At 35.0% G+C, this 19,396-nt stretch overlaps 1 protein-coding gene across 3 annotated transcripts in view; it reads right to left on the reverse strand.

The window, feature by feature from the left end:
- Positions 1-19,396, reverse strand: part of FNDC3A (fibronectin type III domain containing 3A) — a 173,755-nt gene that overhangs the window by 112,445 nt on the left and 41,914 nt on the right. For all 3 annotated transcript variants that reach the window (XM_082701580.1, XM_082701578.1, XM_082701579.1), the window contains exon 3: positions 3,539-3,614. In XM_082701580.1, coding sequence (XP_082557706.1) covers positions 3,539-3,614 — 76 coding nt within the window. The remainder of the gene's footprint in view (positions 1-3,538; positions 3,615-19,396) is intronic.

Below are 19,396 nucleotides of genomic sequence, written 5' to 3' on the forward strand. Positions count from 1 at the left end.
GTGCATGCCTCTTGTTCTTTTTATACTGTAATACAATTGTTAATTTTCTTCCTTTCTTCCCTACTACTTTGTGCTCTTGAACAGCAGGAATAGTATCTTAGTTTTCTTTGAATTTCCAACAGCTGGCAGAGTATACCTCAGGAGAAACTTAGTAAATTCAAGGAGAAAAGCATTTAACAATTTCTCTCCAGTATGTATGCTGTAGTAGAAAAAGTATTATATCGAGCTCCACCCATAACTAGCTATAACTCACAAATTATGACTTCCAATAAAATAAGGGGATTATCTAGATCTCTAAAGTTCCCTGTGATTTGTTAACCTAGTAGTTGTTTTATAAATTCTTTTTTTAAAGATTTTATTTATCAGAGAGAGAGGGGAGAGCGAGCACAGGCAGACAGAATGGCAGGCAGAGGCAGAGGGAGAAGCAGGCTCCCCGCCGAGCAAGGATCCCGATGTGGGACTCGATCCCAGGATGCTGGGATCACGACCTGAGCCGAAGGCAGCTGCTTAACCAACTGAGCCACCCAGGCGTCCCTGTTTTATAAATTCTTGACAGATAATAAAACTACTTTAAAAAAGAACAGTCTTTAATGCAAATGTTTACTAATTTACACTGGATTTATCTCAGTTTTCAGGTTTTACTACTGAGGTTTTCTTTATTGGTCTAGTGGCTGTGAAGAGAAAAGTTTTCCTAACTTGATAGCCTTAGAGCCAAGGATCCTATTTTACTCTGAGCTTCACTGGCATATGATTTTCCTCCCTTAAGACTTTCTCTTTGTTATCTGTTGCCTCTGCTTCTATTTCTCCTTAATTTTTACTTAGCTCTAGAACTAGTTCAGGAAGATGTCTGCCACATAACAGAAACTAGTGATAGCAAAGGGGAAGAAAAGAAGATGAACTCGAAAAGTCATTAGTCTTTTCTCATCCTGTCTTCTCTTGCTTGGAGTAAGGGCACACTGGTCTTAATAAAAACTTTACCCCAGTCCCTTGTTTACTACTACTCCTTCTACCTTCATCCTGTCTTTTAATTAAAAACAAAAACAAAAACAAAAAACAAAAAGGAGAGGGCTTTTTACTTTTTTTCAGGTTCTCCTTATCCTATCCTGTGTTTTTAAAAACTCTGCCTAGTAATTTTAAAACGTCTCCACTCTTCTACTCTGTCATTCAGAAAGGAGTCTCCCTTTTCCTACAGAAGCAGAGAAATGTGTCCCTGCCTAAAAATATCTTCACATGGTAGTCAGTTCCTACTATTAAGAAATTGTTAGTACTACTGGCACACTATAAATTAAATAGTCTTTTTAAAAAATCCTGACTGAAGGGGTTATTACCACATAAAAATCAGATTACTCTATTTTATAAGGGAGGAGATTCACAAATTACAGTTACAAATTAACTTTTATTTATTTTTTCAGTGTTCCAAGATTCATTGTTTATGCACCACACCCATGCTCCATGCAATATGTGCCCTCCTTAATACCCACCACTAGGCTCACCTAACCCCCACCCCCTCCTTCCAAAACCTTGTTTGTTTCTCAAGAGTCCATAGTCTCTCACAAATTAACTTTTAAAATAGAAATTATTTAAAATTCAAAGTCTGGTTATCCAACTGCAATTAATGTTTTTTGTATTTTAAGTCACACTATAACAGTAATGAGGATCTTCATTTGCACATGTATTTGAGAAGACCAATTTTATACTAGTTAAAAGGCTTCTATCATAAACATTTTTTAAAAACAATTTTAAGTAATATATAAATAAACCGAAGATGTGTGCTCTATTAGAAACGTACATTCTAAGCGTTATCCAATATGAAAATGGAATTAATTTATAAAAGCCTAATTGACAAGTAAAGACAGGCAAAGTTCATTACACTGATATAAATTATACTACCTGGTTTCTTTTAAGCTCATAATATTTGTGTATGAAGTTACCCTAACTGATACACAGATTTAAGTTGACTTAGAGAATAGAAGGCATGTAAGATTTGGGTAGCAGGCTAAAAATCTTAATTTTAATTACTGAGCTAATTACTTCTCTGGAAAGAGTAAAGTCTTTCTTCTTTGATAAAATAGATTAGATTGTGCCAGTAAGATGAAGGGGTACCATAAATTTTGGTTTACCTGGGACAATCTTGGCTGATAAGTTGTTTTGTAATAGTTGCCAGGGTCCTCCTACACTCTCAGAAGTATCAGTTTGGATGAGAAAGCACCTGGTCAACCTACTTATCATGCTCCTTTCAAATTAAAACAATAACTAGTTAGGCATCCAATATGTAGAAGGCCAAATACTGAAGGGAATACAAAGAAATGTAAGAAATGGTATTTGCCCTCAAAGTGTTTAGGACTTAGTTGGAGAAACTGAATAAATATTTCAAGTTAAACACACAAAATTTAAATGGCTTAAAAGATATAACTGGAACAAATATTATAAGGAAGTATGTAGTTACTTGTTAAATGAATGACAATAATTAGTTAAGGGTTTCACAAGAGATCAGTCACTTTCTATTAAACAACACTGCAACATCCCTTATACCATTTACTGAATACCTTGTATGTACTAGATGTGGTTTAGAGTGCCTTACATGCATGTTAGTTAACCCTTACAATCCTAAGAGGTGTGATATTATTCACAAGAAAGGGAATTTTACTGATGAGAAATGTACCTCTTAGAGGTTAAATGGCAGAGTTGGGATTTGAATCCGGGTTCTCTAATAGCAAAGTCAGTGATTATCTTTTTACTGCTCTTCTCTTTACATAGGGTGGTGGTTCTCAACTGTGGGAGCTTTTTCCCCCAGGGATATATACGGTAATACCTGGAAACATTTTTGTTCATCATAACTGCCGGGTCGGGGGGATGGCTAGTGACTTTACAAAAACTTTTTTACAGATAAGATCTGAACTCAATCTTGAAGCCTTGGTAGGATTTGGATAGGCTAGGGATGGCAGAGGTAAGGACAGATTACAGATAAGAATAGTACAGAAAGTACAAAAAAGATTCTAGAAGATAATGAATAAGCCAACTTAGCAAGATAAAGGGACACGATATTAAAGGAAAAGTGAAAGCAAGACAAGAAAGATGCAATAATTTTCTTTTTTTTTTAAAAAAGATTTTATTCATTTATTTCACAGAGATCACACACAGGTAGGCAGAGAGAAAGAGGGGGAAACAGGCTCCCTACTGCGCAGAGAGCCCAATGCGGGGCTGGATCCCTGGACCCTGAGATCATGTCCTGAGCCGAAGGCAGAGGTTTTAACCCACTGAGCCACCAGGTGCCCCAAGAAGCAATAATATTCTTAAAAGACAGAGGAGACTGAACTGAATTCACTGAAGATTTTTGAGATGGGGAATGTATGATTAATCAAGAAACCAGGGAAAAGAGACTAACAAGGATGCTACTAGACTAAGTCATAAGGAATTCAGAGTCTCTGTGTTGGTGTGGCAGAAGTCATGAGAAAGAAAGGAAGAAACCATAAGTGTGTAAACTTTTATGTACCATAAATTTTTGTCATCTCAAAGGATAACAAATTACCATTCTTACCTGTAATGCACTGAAACTGTCCATCTTCTCTTCTTATTGTAAATGCTTCCCCTGGGTTAACTTGTACCAGAATGACCTTAAAATTAGAGAAAGAAGTATTAAAACAAACAAACAAACAAAAGAAAAATAATAGAAGAAACAATAATCAAAATAGGGAACATCAGTATAACAAAATACTAAATATTTCTAGAATATGTGAGCTATTTAACCTTAATGGGAAGGAAAATGGGATTACACAGTTTACACATTTGTTAAAAAGTATTACTTCACTTTCCTGGAGGTCAGACTTAAGCAAAAAAAGGAAGGGAATAAAAAAATACAGCAGCACACTTTTATTGGAAAGTTAATAAACTTCACTCTGAAACAAAGAGGGAGTCAAACAATATTTGGCAGATTTATGCTTAGTTCATTTGTTGCTAAGTATTTCATTTTTTTAAGATTAAGTATAAATTGATAAGAAGAGCTTGAGATGAGCATACCTGAATTAGTAGGACATTTCAAATTATATCTGGGAATATGTTAAATTAATCCCACCTTTTTTTTTTTTTAAAGATTTTATTTATTTATTTGAGGAAGAGACAGTGAGAGAGAGCATGAGTGAGGAGAAGGTCAGAGGGAGAAGCAGACTCCCTGTGGAGCTGGGAGCCCGACACAGGACCCGATCCCGGGACTTCGGGATCATGACCTGAGCCAACGGCAGTCGTCCAAAAAACTGAGCCACCCAGGCGTCTCTAATCCACCCTTTTAAGTAGTTTTCATTATATAGATTATACATTCTAATTTTATGACATCTAAAAATCAGAAGACTGGAAAAAAAATCCGAAGTCCTTCTATACTATAATAAATTCTGTTAATTTTTAATAAATTTCTTAGTCTTGTTCCCTATGTATAGGCTTAATTTTGCCCCTTAAAAAATATAAATAATATTACTTATATATATTTACATATATATTATTTTTATATATTATATTTATATATTGTACTTATTTATATATTACATATATTATATATAATATATATTTATATATATAAGTGAAGTATATTATATATACTTATATATACACAGTGAAGTATATATAATATATAAATATATATTTATATAGTATAATATATTTATATATATTTTAAGGGGCATATATATATTATAATAATATATATTGGAGATTTTACATTATATATATATATATATACCGAATCTCCAATTCGGTATCTTTCAAAGTTTAATATTTTTAAAAAGACTTTTCTATGCTACTAATCACTCAAAATACTTCAAAAAATGACCATACCATAAACTACTTAACCATTCTCTTAATATAAGGAATTTAGGTAGCTTTCATTTTTTCCATTACTATAAATATCAACACAGAAGGGAACAATTTCTATGTAGTTTCTCTTCTTTAATCCATTACCAGTTAATTTTTTTGAGTGGTGTTTAAGGTCAGGGGGTCTAATTTCATTCTTTTACATGTGAATATCCAATTTTCCCAGCACCATTTTTTGAAGAGACTGTCTTTTTGCACTGAGTGTTCTTGTCTCCCTTGTCAAATGTTAGCTGACCATACATGCATTGGTTTGTTTCTGGGCTCTCCATTATCTTCCATTGGTCTAAGTCTCTGTTTTTGTGCAGAACCATACTGTTTTGATTATTATAGCTTTATAATACAGCTTGAAATCAGGAAGTGGTGATGCCTCCCACTTTTATTCTTTTTCAGGATTGTTTTGGATATTCGGGGTTCTTCTGTGGTTCTATATACACTTCTGGAGTTTTTCTACTTCTGTAAAAAATGCCATAGGAATTTTGATAGAGACTGCACTGAATCTTAGGATGGCTTTAGGTAGTATGGATATGTTAATAACATTACTTCTTCCCATCCATGAACATGGGGTAACGTTCCATTTATTTGTGTCATCTTAAATTTCTTACACCAATGTTTTATAGTTTTTAGGGTAGAAATCTTTCACCTCCTCGGCTAATATTTCAGGCAAAGATTGAAAGACCCTCACTTCAAGGGAAGTAGGTAAGAAGTAGGGGTAATGGAAAACACAATAAAAAATTGTTAGAAATAATCCAAATATATTAATAAAATAAATATAAATAGACTAAGCTTGCATATTAAAAAGAGAGAAAATAAAATTGATTTTAAAATGTTACAGAGAGGGGCACCTGGGAGGCTCAGTCGTTAAGCATCTGCCTTCGGCTAAGGTCATGATCCCAGGGCCCTGGGCCATGACCCCAGCCCGCCTTAGGCTCTCTGCTCAGTGGGAAGCCTGCTTCCCTCTCCCACTCCCTTTGCCTGTGTTCCCTCTCTCACTGTGTCTCTCTCTGTCAAATAAATAAATAAAATCTAAAAAAACAAAGTTACAGATAGGGGTGCCTGGATGGCTAAGGTTGTGATTGTGGGGTTCTGGGCTCAAGCCCCATGTCCAGCTACCCACTTAGTGGGGAGTATGCTTCTTCCTCTTCCTCTGTCCTTCCCCCACTCCTGTTCATGGTCTCTCTGTCTCTCTCTCAAATGAACAAATAAAATCTTAAAAAAAAAAGTTACAGAGAGAAAATGCCAAACCTATTATTTTGATGGTCTATTTCTCAGAACAAGTAGACAGTAATCATCAAGGATATGGAATATCTTAACACCACCACCAATAATCTTGGTTTAATAGCCATGTAAAGAATACTGCACCTAATAATTAGAAAATATACATACTGTTTTGAAGCATATATGCAATTGACATGAAAATGGAAAGAATGGCCTATTACTGAGAACATCATAAATCAAGTCTTACAAATCTCAGTTAAATCAGAATCAGTAATATAAAAATATATTTGCAAATTTTAAAGAGCTTCAGTAATTTGTAGGTTAGGGAATCATAACAAAAAACAAAAAACAGCAGTGAAGTATAACCAAAACATTGTACGTTAAAACTCTGGAATATAGGCAAAATTATATTGACCAAAAAACGCAGACCTTTAAATACTTACAACAGAAAAGACTGAAAATTAGTATGTGTCCAAGTAAATGTGAAAAGGCAGGGTTAACTCAAAGAAAATTAAAAAAACAAAAAAGGAAACAAAAGTAAGAACAGAAATAATGAATCATAATACAAGAAATGCTGGAGGATGAACAGATAGTTTTTAAAAGAAATCACAGCAAAGGATAATCAAGAGAAAAAAATTCAAGAAAAAAAAGTAGTCAGTAACCTTTTCCAGCTAGGTAATTTTTCCCCCCAAGAAGATTCTTGAAGATTCTTGGGAGATTTTATGCAGGTAGATGGATTTAAAATGCATTTTATAAAATCTAGGAAACTTATCTCTCTACATGGGTTTTATTTAGGGGACTAGCTCCTTATTATTCCATTATCTCAAATGTCATCTTCTCAGCAAATTCTAGGGTATGTTCACATACTTTCTACCATATCAATCTATTTTACTTTTTACCTAGCACTTGTCACTATTTGAAATTATTTTGTGCAGTTATTTGGTTAGTGGTTTACTGAGCAGTTTCTATTCCACTAGAACAAAAGCCCCCTAAAAGCCAACATCTTGTCTTACAAAATGCTATACCCTAGAGCTTGGCTCATAATAGGTTTTCAATAAACTTCCATTAAATGAATTAAATAGATAAACAGTGAGCACTGGGAGTTTATTCATTCATTTCACAAATATTTGTTGAGGTCTTATTACAGGTGAGGCTCTGTTCTAGGTAATGGGTATAGAGTAGTAAACAAAATGGACAAAAATACTTGCCTTCATGTGCAGAGCAAGAAAGTTATAGGATTCAAGTCATGCCACTGAGTAACAGCAATTAAGAAAATTATTTTTCTTAATTTTAATTAATTAATTAATTCATTCATTTGACGGACAGAGATCACAAGCAGGCAGAGAGAGCGAGAGGAGGAAGCAGGCTCCCCACTGAGCAGAGAGCCCGATGCGGGGCTCGATCCCAGGATCCTAGGATCATGCCTTGAGCTAAAGGCAGAGGCTTTAACCCACTAAGCCACCCAGGTGCCCCAAGAAAATTATTTTTAAGTCTTAAAAAATGTGGGGTGATTAGGAGAAATTCACACACACGCACCTTAGAAAATCACTTCATTGTTGCCAACATCACACATCAAACCAGAGCTACTCTGTAACAAAGGTGCATGCCTGAATTCTAAGCACACTCATAGGTTTCTGGCACCTAATCAAGATTTGCCCAGCTTCAAAATGTAGAATTTACATATCTTCAAACTATGTGGATTCCCACATCATTTTATATTCATCTGCAAAAACACAGTGTAAATTTTCCATAATCTTATTACAGACAATAGTACAATAATAAGGAGAAGAACTATGAATGACAGCTATTCCAACTGAGATAAAATATAGCCACACAGAAAATCACATAATCTTAACAGAACAGCTTCTTAACACAGATCATGTAACTAGTGACCATAGAAATCTTACAAAGTAACTGTCAGAAGTGTGACAGGTGAGGAAACCTGGTAAATTATCCATCATTTTGTGATTAATATAATTGATGGCTTGATTTGCAAAGGGATATATTCGAGGCCAAAAGTTATAAATGCAGTACCATAAAATGATTGCCTAGTACTTTATTGGGCTTTAACAATAAAATTCTTCAAGATCTTTAAATTTCATAGAAAATAGTGATTTATACTCTTAGGTTTATACTTATCTCAAATGCACTGCCCATCCTTCAATCCCTAATCCTTTTAAGAAATCAGAGTTTAGTCCTGACAGGTTCATTATATTGTTGCAAAATACACTCAAACATGTTTCTCTTCTCTAATCAGTTTCTCTCACCTTGTATTATATCCCTAATAATAGATCTGATGCCATGTTCAAGACTCTACTGATACAATATATCAGCCAGCCAGTTTTCCTTTAACATCCTTTAGTGCAAACGCTGGGAACTTCTAATGCCTGGTTTAACAGTGTCAACAGTGGCTGAATGGATAGTTGATAAAAGCAATTATTTGAATATCCACCAAAGGTCAATGTCCAGTATTGTGAACAGAGACATATATAGTAGTGACCATTTTAAGAATATTCTCAACTTAAATAATCAGCACTACTACTATTTACATGGCTTCTTAAATAAGAAACATATGCTTAAAACATGTTTTGGCTGAGATACCTAATCCACAGGGCAGATTTATTGACAAAGACTGGAGATAATGTCGTACACCATGTGTATTTTATTTTTATTTTCTTAAGACTTTTTAAATTTATTTATTTGACAGACAGAGATCACAAGTAGGCAAAGAGGCAGGTAGAGAGAGAGGAGGAAGCAGGCTCCCTTTTGAACAGAGAGCCCAATGAGGGGCTTGATCCCAGGACCCTGGGATCATGACCTGAGCCGAAGGCAGAGGCTTTAACCCACTGAGCCACCCAGGCGCCCCACACCATGTGTATTTTAAAAAATTATTCTCATAAGTAAGCTATGATGATACACGGGACTATTTCTACAAAAATATTACATTAAAACATAACACAAGAGATATGAAAATGTCATTGATTAAAGGTCTAAATGTGCCTAGTATATTAATGAATGAAGACCATAAAAATCTATAAGAACATAATAAAAATTTCATGTTCCCTAAATTCCTCGATAATAAAAAAAGATAGAATATTTTGGGGAAGAAGTTATAGAAGAGCAGTAAAATTATAAAGGATCGAATATAAAATTATTTACTTAGGGAGGGAAATACATTTAAAAAAAAAACAGAATAGCAGAAAAGACATCTCTGGCATGAAAAAAGAAAGAGAAGGATGAAGGGCCACAGACACTAGAGAGTTGCAAGTCTGATATGAACACCTCTAAAAAAACAGCACCCAGCTCAGGAAAAGTTGGAACTGGAGACCTGAGATATCATTTAGTCCAATCCAGGTTTATTTTTAAAAAGTAAGAAGTGATTATTAATATTACTGAAAAAGTTACTTCATTTTACAAAAACATTCAACCAACTGTACAGTAAACTCTCTGTATTTATTCAATTTCTATCAATTAAACACAGTGAGGCAAATTCAAATGAGCAGTTATAATAAAAAATGTAGCACTTGGGTACCAGCTTGGGATCTGAAGTAAAGAATAGAAGTGCAAAAATTCATTTATTTATGCTTTGTCTATACAAATAAACTTAATTTAAATATCAGGAATAAACACTAATAACATCTGCATATATTCTAAAAGAAACAATAATAAATGAGTGATGTTTTTATTTATTTATTTTTAAATACTTATTTTTTGAGAGAGAGCAAGTGAGTGCAGGGTAGGAGCAGAGGAAGAGGGAGAGAATCAAGCAAACTCCCCACTAAGCCTGGAGCCTGATGCAGGGGTTTGATCTTGCCACCCTGAGATCATGACCTAAGCCAAAATCAAAAGTCAGCCACTTAACCCACTGAGCCACCAGGTACCCTTAGTGCTATTTTAAAAGTTAAAACAACTAGGTATAAATTATATTTTACTATATGTTTTTTAAAAGATTTTATTTATTTATTTGATAGAGAGAGACACAGTGAGAGAGGGAACACAAGCAGAGAGAGAGCGAGAAGCAGGCTCTCCACCGAGCAGAGAGCCGGATGTGGGGCTCCATCACAGGACCCTGGAACTATGACCTGAGCTGAAGGCAAACGTCTAACGACTAAGCCATCCAGGTGCCCCTATATTTTACTATCTTAATTTTCAACTGTTACTAATCATTTCATTGCTTAATATAACTTTGAAAACATTCTTTTGCATTTCAAAGATATGTATACGTAACTCCATCATCATCTGTTTCAATTTTACCTAACTGCTATCAGTTTAAATTCTTTACATGTAAATTGAAAATAGGAAAAATAGCAATCTTACACCTGCTCCACAGCACAAAGTGTGTTAGATGAAATAATGTGCACTAGATGGAAGGAAAGACAACTCAACATCATCCTGGGAACTTTTCAAAATACTGTATAGATAGTTAGGTCTGTCTGGAGAGAGTGAGGAATCTGGGATTTCCATCAGGAAAACCATGCTATTATTTATTTTCCAGAAAGTATCACTACTTTAAAACCTAAAGGATTCAGTAAAAAATAGAAGGTTGGTGGGGTGCCTGGTTGGCTCTGGCAGTAGAGCATGCAACTCATGATCTCAGGATCATGAGTTAAAAACACATGTTAGCTGTAGAGCTAACATAAAAAAAAAAATAAAATAAATAAGGTTGGTGATAATATTCTGTAATTGCTAAAGGAAAAAAAGGGAAACTTATAACACCCAAGGTGTTATAAGTGATTTGTTCTGTGAAGTTAACAAACATTTAACTTTCTGAATTTAAGAAGTACTTTTAAGGTTTGTTTCTCTAAAACTCTAGCAGTTTAAATTGTTTATTTTGAAAAATATATATATACTCAGGGCACCTGAGTGGCTGAGATGGTTAAGCGTCTGCCTTGGCTCAGGTCATAACCCTGGGGTCCTGGGATCAGGTCCTGCGTCTGGCTCCCTGTTCTGGAGAGCCTGCTTCTGCCTCTGCCTCTGACTTCCTCTCTCTCTGTTTCTCATGAATAAATAAATAAAACCTTAAAAATATATATATCTCCAATATAAAATGTTTAAGGATGTATTTAATTTCTAAAAATGTTCACCTATATTTTCATAAGAAATAATCAACAAAACCAAATATAATCACTGAAAAAAAATAAAGAGAAAAATGTTTATGTATGGAATCAATCTTGCAGATGTAGTTTAATCTTCAACTCTCCACCCCAAAGGACACCCAACTTGCAGTCTTCATTGTACAAGTCAGGTCTGAGAATGACATACCTCACATTTCTATTTCTGAAACCCAGTAGAGGGTTTAGAAGGCAGAGCAAAAAAAATCAACCCAAAGGTCAAAAACATGTACTCACACTTTCCAATATTTATGAATGTATAATCTTGGCTATCATCTTAGTTTGCTATAACAAAGGGGGGTCATGGGCAGGGGGGTGATGATTAAACCAAGAATTGTTCTTTCATAGTTCTAGAGGCTAGAAGTTCAAGATCAAGGTGTTGACAGAGTTGATTGCTTCTGAAGGCTCTCTCCTTGGCTTGCGGATGGCTACATTCTTCCTGTGTTTTTACACTGTCTCCCCTCTAGGTGTTATTTGTCTTAATATCCTCTTATTAGAAGAATACTGGCAAAAGGGAGAATTCTACTGGATGAAGGCCTGTTCTAATAGTCTCATTCTAGCTTAATTACCTCTTTAAAGCTGCTATTTCCAAATATAGTAATACCCTGAAGTACTGGGGGTTAGAACATATGAATTTCGGGGTGGATTGAGGAAAACACAATTCAGCACGAAACGGCAACCCTCTGATTACAGAGAGTACAAGAGCAAAATTCTCTGTAATGCCTAATCCTTTCCCTGATTTTTGTTTTTTGTTTTTTAAACCAACTGCTGCTTCATGCTTACTCGAGGGTGCCAATTTAATGAGGTTGAGAGTAATAATAAAAGGGAAAATCTTTTGGGCTTTGTACCCTTGAATAATAGTTAAGATACCTTAGCAATGTAATTTCTCAATCCATGACTGAAGGCTTTCAAGTAACTCAATACTAATGGGGTTGTTTTGATGACTAAGTGAACGAACATATGTCAAGTGTTTAAGACAGTTAATGGCATACAGTAAGCACTATCTGAACATGTTAGTTACTGTTATTGTAGGCACCATGTATGTAGCTCTTAGTATTATTATTAATAGTATAGATCTGTCACTTTAAAGATTTGCCCCCAGCCTAGAAGTTGATCAATTTACACATTAGTGAGATAATATATCCAGAACACAATGTTTAAGAGATCTCTCCTGAACTGGTCTGGGACCTGCCTACCTCTCCATATTTTCTCATACTGACCCTTTAGCCTACTCTACTCCTCTCAATACAGTGTTCGATGGTTAAGAGTTTCCTTCTCATTTCCTGGTTCGTGACTTACTATTCTCTAGCAGGGTATTTGATTCAAACTTGACTTCTGCTAACTAATATTTTCCTTTGCTGAACCTCTGTGCTTGAGGACTTCAGTCTATAAACAAAAAACTTCTTAATTCCTTCAAGATACTGAACTCTAAAGCAGAGTTAAATTATCCCTGTAATAAAGCCCACAGCAACTGGGACATCCTCCCAGTATAATGCTTAGCACATAACTGTATTGGTCATTTACATATTGTCACTTCCACTACATGAGCCCTTCATAAGACTTTCAACATTTATATAGTTACAGAGTCTATAGAAGTTTAACAAATATTTGCTGAATTAACTACTGTCCATTTCTAAATAACTCCTAAATCTTTTCCTCTGGTTTTGAGACCAGGACTAGCTGATAACACTTTCTGTAATGACAGAAATGTTTTATACGTGATATGGTAGGATAGCCTCTGGCTATATATGGCCTCTGTGTGTACATAAGTGGTACTGAGCATTTAAATTGTGACCAGAGAAAATGACAGACTGAATTTGTAATCTTATTTGCTTTTAATCAGTGTAATTAATTTAAATTAGTGGTTAATGGCTATAATGTCAGACAGTACCATGCTAGATTTGCCAAGCTCCAAAATTACTTTTCAGACTACTTTCTGGATTTATTTGCCTTGATAAATAGCAGGTACCTCAATCTTATTAGAATGCATTATCTGATCAGCTAAATATACTATCAATTCACAAAAATGTCTGAATTACTTACACATCAAAGTGTTATTAAAATGACTTGATTATAAGAACTTCAAATCAACCTTTATCTACATTTCACTAGAACCTGTCAATCTGTAGATACATTGGCTGATGTAACATATTTCAGCAAGAGTCCAAATAGAGCTTAATGTTTGGAAACAAAAGGACAATTATCAAATTACTGAATGTGAGTTTAGTTTTTTAGTCTTCTGAAGAATAATAACTTGCAAACTTAATTAAGAATATATGCCTGACACCACCATATAGACAACTGAGATCTGTCAACCACCTACCCACTTAATTAATTTAATTCAAATAATTAGGGAGCAATGAGTATATGTTAGTTTGTGGAGTTGGGGAGACAAGGATGAATCCGTAAGCAAGACAGTACAGCAATTATGGTGCTAAGGTAGAACAGTACAGGGAATAATATGTGATAATTAGAAAACACTTAAAATTTGTTGTTGTTGTTGTTTAGGCTCATTTGTCTTCATAATTGCTTTTTAGAAATAAAAGTACTATGACAGAAAACAAATATGGATTTACCATCAAGCAATACATTCAAATCCTACTTTATGACTTAATAAATGTGTGGGTTTTTAGGCAAATTATTTAAACTCTGAACCTAAGGGGCACCTGGGTGGCTCAGTGGGTTAAAGCCTCTGCCTTCAGCTCAGGTCATGATCCCAGGGGCCTGGGATCACGCCCCGCATCCGGCTCTCTGATCAGCGGGGAGCCTGCTTCCTCCTCTTTCTCTGCCTGCCTCTCTGCCTACTTGTGATCTCTGTCTGTCAAATAAATAAATAAAATATTAAAAAAAAAAATAAACTCTGAACCTTAGTGCCTTCTTTTCTAAAATGCAGTGCTTTTGAAAGATTAAGAGAAACACTTAATGTAAAACTCTCAGCACAGTGCCTGACACACAGCAGACCCTCAAAAATAACAAGTTATTTCCTTCAAATCCAGTACAAAGAGAATTCTAACTAATCATCTAGACTATGTGGAATACTTCATTTCCTGACAATGGTAAAAAAAAAAAATCAGGTTATGTTCCATATATAAAAATATACAGGGGCACCTGGGTGCCTCAGTTATGAAGCATCTGGCTTCAGCTCAGGTCATGATCCCAGAGTCCTGGGATTGAGTCCCCTATCAGGTTCCCTGCTCGTGGGAAGTCTGCTTCTTCCTCTCCCTCTCCCCAACTTGTGTTCCCTCTGTTACCATCTCTCGCTCTGTCAAATAAATAAATAAAATCTTAAAAATATATATATGAATGCACATATGTGTATTTATAGGTGTGTGCGCATACACACGCATACACAGCTCCATGCATACACATGCAACTAATCATTTGTATCTTCCCCTACTTCAGAATGACTTGTAAGAAGATATGTCTTTTATTTTCTTATTAATCCTAGTACAAAGAATCATACTTGCACAAGGATGCCGTGTATCTCATTGAACGTGTATGTGAAGGTTGGCAACAGTTAAATCTTTAGTTTCTAAAGCCAGTTTTATTAAAAGGTCATATTATAAATTTTTCCCATATTAAATAAAATAAAATTATTCTGAAGAAAGAGTATATGAACTTACTAGTATTAGACTATCACTGCCAATTCAAATATTCAGACGTCATTTGGGTTTGCATGTCCATTATTTTTAATCATTTTCCTATTCTTTAAAAACTGGCATTCAAAATAAGTCCAAGGTAGTATAACAAGAGTTATTGAATCACTATGTTGGTACACCTGAAACTAAAGCAACACTGTGTGCCAATTACACTATTAAAAAAAAGAAAATACAAAGTAAATCCAAGGTATCAAGATTGCCCAAAGGGATAATTACACATCATTAGCTAAGAGTTGTGTTGTATTTTGTTAACAAAAGCATTTTCATACTTAACTCTTTATTTTATTCATCTTAGGACTGAGTTTAATATGAATAATTATTCAAATTGATAATACTTGAACAATAACATACATTCCTTTAACATAAATACTCTCAGTGTGAACTGTCTACATCTGAAAATGAACTAATTACTTTTCAAAATAAAGTCTAAAAAGTAAAAGTTTACCTTAAATGCTTTTTTTTAAAAAAAAGAGATACCCTTTATGAGACTAAGGAAATTCCTTTCTGTTTCTATTTTACTGATAATTTTTATCTTTATAAAAGTGCTTGAATTTAATCAAATTCTCTTCTGAGTCTATCAAATAGATGACCATGTAGTTTTTGCCCCTTTTCTATTACTGATGTATTAGACTGACCACTTTATATATGTTGAGCCCATTTTGCATTCCTAGAATAAAACTCACTTCATTGTGGTATCTAATCTACTCTATACCTTGCTGGGTTTGGGTTGCTAGTACCTTGAAGATCTTGTGTCTATACTCATAAGGAATACTGATCTGTAGTTTTCTTAGGTCTCCGTCTGGTTTAGTTTGGTACTAATTCTCCTTTAAATCTTTAGTGGTATTCATCAGTGAGGCATCTGGATCTGGGCTTTCCTTTGCAGAAATTTTTCCGGTTATAAATTCAATCTCTTTACTTGCTATAGTTCTATTCAGATTTTTAGTATTTTTCTTAAGTCAATCTGGTAGTTGTGTCTTTCTAGGCATTTGTCTAGTTCAGATAGGTAACCTATTTGTTTGCATATAATTGTTCACAGTATTCCCTAATAATCCTTTTTTTATTTATAAGATTTATAGTTATATCTCTTTTCATTTTTTTAATTTTATGGAAATTTAAAATTTCATTAACATACAATGTATTATTTGTTTCAAGGTTACAGGTCTGTGATTCATCAGTCTTAGACAATACACAGCGCTCACCACAAAACATATGCTTCCAATGTCCATCACCCAGCCACTTGCCTCCCTTCCCTCTCTACTCCAGCAACCCTCAGTTTGTTTCCTGAGATTAATAGTCTTACGGCTTGTCTTCCTCTCTGATTTCTTCTTGTTTCATTTTTTCCTCTTTGCCCCTATGATCCTCAATCTGCAGAATTCCACTTATCAGTGAGATCATATGATAATTATCTTTCTATAACTGACTATTTCACTTAGCATAATATCCTCTAGCTCCATCTGCATTATAGCAAATGGTAAGATTCCATTTTCTTGATGGCTGTATAATATTCCACTGTCTGTGCACACGTGCGCGCACGCACACACACACACACACCCCACATCTTCTTTATCCATTCTTCTGTCAATGAACATCTAGGTTCTTGCCATAGTTTCACTATTGTGGACATTGCTGCTATAAATATTGGGGTGCAAGTGTCCCTTTGGATAATTACATTTGTATCCTTGGGGTAAATACCCAGTAGTGCAATTAAGGAACTTACAATTGCACCAAAAACCATAAGATTCATACGAATAAACCTAACCAAAGAGGCAAAGGAACTATACTATAGAATAATCATGAAAGAAATTGAGGAATACACAATGAAATGGCAAAACATTCCAAGCTCATGGATTGAAAGAAAAATATTGTTAAAATGTCTATGCTACCTAGAGCAATCTACACAATCCATAACAAGATAGCATCAACTTTTTTTCACAGAGCTGGAACAAATAATCCCAAAATTTGTATGGAACCAGAAAAGACCCTGAATAGCCAGAGGAATGTTAAAAACAAAAACCAAAGCTGGTGGCATCACAATTCTGGACTTCAAGCTCTAATGCAAAGCCATAATCATCAAGACAGTATGGTACTGGCACAAAAACAGACACACAGATTAATGGAATGGAATACAGAACTCAGAAAAGGACCCTCATCTCTATGGTCAACTAATCTTTGACAAAGTAGGAAAGAATATACAATGGAAAAAAGTCTCTTCAACAAATGGTGTCGAGAAAACTGGACAGCCACATGAATAAAAATGAAACTGGACCATTTCCTTATACCACACACAAAAACAGACTCCAAATGGATGAAAGACCTCAATGTGAGACAGGAATCCATCAAAGCACCTCTTTAACCTCAGCCTCAACTTTTTCCTGAACACATCACCAAAGGCAAGGGAAGCAAAGGCAAAAATGAACTATTGAGATTTCATCAAGATCAAAAGCTTTTGCACCGCAAAATAAACAATCAACAAAACCAAAAGACAACAGACAGAATGGGAGAAGATATTTGCAAATGACACATTAAGTAAAGAGCTAGTATACAAAATCTATAAGGAACTTAACAAACTCAACACCCAAGGAACAAATAATCCAATCAAGAAATGGGCAGAGGGCATGAACAAACATTTCTGCAAAGAAGATATCCAAATGGCCAACAGACACATGAAAAAGTGCTCAGCATCACTTGGCATCAGGGAAATACAAATCAAAACCACAATGATATACCACCTTCACACCAGTCAGAATGGCTAAAATTAACAAGTCAGGAAATAACAGATGCTGGCAAGGATGTGGAGAAAGGGGAGCCCTCCTACACTGTTGGTGGGAATGCAAGCTAGTGCAGCCACTCTGGAAACAGTATGGAGGTTCCTCAAAAAGTTGAAAATAGAGCTACCCTACAACCCAGCAATTGCGCTACTGGGTATTTACTCCAAAGCCACAAATGTAGTACTCAGCTTTCATTCTTGATTTTAGTAAAGTGAGTCTTTTCTTCTTTCCAGTCTGTCTAAAGGGCTGGCAATTTTGTGATCTTCTCAAGAATTAACTTTTGGTTTTGTTGATTTTTCTCTATTTTTCTAGTCTCTATCTCATTTATTCCTACTCCAATCTTTACTTCCTTTTGCTTGCTTTGGGTTTAGTTTGCTTTTTTCCCTAGTTTCTTAAGGTTGGGTTATTGATTCGAAATCTTTCTTTTTTGTTAAAATGGGCTTTCAAACCCATAAAATTTCCATCTTAATACTGCTTTAGCTATAGCCATAAATTTTGGTAGGTTGCTCTTTTGTTTTCATTCATCCCAAAGTATTTTCTAATTCTCCTTGCGATTTCTTTTGAAAGTTATTTAGGAATGTACTGTTTAATTTCCATTTATTTGTTAATTTCCCCAATTCTATTGTTATTGATTTCTAATTTTATTCCATTTTTCTTAGAGAATATACTTTGTATTATTTTTTTTTCAAGTATTTTATTTATTTGACAGAGAGAAATCACAACTAGGCAGCGAGGCAGGAGGAAGTCAGCTCCCTGCGGAGCAGAGAGCCCGATGTGGGGCTGGATCCCAGGACCCTGGGATCATGACCTGAGCCGAAGGCAGAGGCCCTAACCCACTGAGCCACCCAGGCGCCCCTTTGTATTATTTCTTTTAAGATTTACTGATACTTGTTTTATAGCCTAGCATATAACCTATTGTGAACAGCAATCCACGTGCACTTGAGAAGATTATAGATTCTGCTGTTGGATGGAGTGTTATACAGATATCTGTTAGAGCTGGAAGGTTTACAGTGTTGTTCTGTTATTTATCTTCTGCCTCATTGCTCTATTCATCATTGAAAGTCTAAAGTCTCCAATTACTATTGTTCAATTGTCTATTTCTCTCTTCAATTCTGTCAATTTTTAATTCAGGTATTTTAGGGCTCAGCTGTTAGGTACAGAGTGACCCTTGTACCATTATAAAATGTCCTTGTCTCTAGTAACACTTTTTGTCTTAAAAAGTCTGTTTGGGGTGCATTGGTGGCTCAATGGGTTAAGTGTCTGCCTTCAGCTCAGGTCATGATCCAAAGGTCCTGGGATCAAGTCCTGCATTGGGCTCTCCCTGCTCATTGGGGAGCCTGCTTCTACCTCTCTCCTGGCTCCTACCCCCTGCTCATGCTCTCTCTCTCTGTCAAATAAATATATAAAATCCTATTAAAAAAAAAAGTCTATTTGTCTGATATAAGTACAACCATTCAACTTGCTGTAGTTTATAGTATATACTATATATCTGTGTGTATATATTATATATATACTATATATTGTAACTCTTCTTCCATCTTTTAAATTTCAACCTATTTGTGTCTTTCATCTAGAGTGCCCCTTAGAGATCCAGCACACAGATCATGGGTTTTTATCCATTATGTCAGTCTCTTGTCTTTTCATTGTCGTGTTTAATTCAATTAGATTTAATGGAATTTCTGATAAGGTAGAGCTTACATCTGTCATTTTGCTCTTTGTCCTCTATGTAATTGTGTCTTTTTTGTTGTCCAATTCTATATTGCCTTTTTTTTTTTTTTTTTTT

The sequence above is a fragment of the Mustela nivalis genome (assembly GCF_964662115.1).
Source record: "Mustela nivalis genome assembly, chromosome: 15".
NCBI lineage: Eukaryota > Metazoa > Chordata > Mammalia > Carnivora > Mustelidae > Mustela > Mustela nivalis.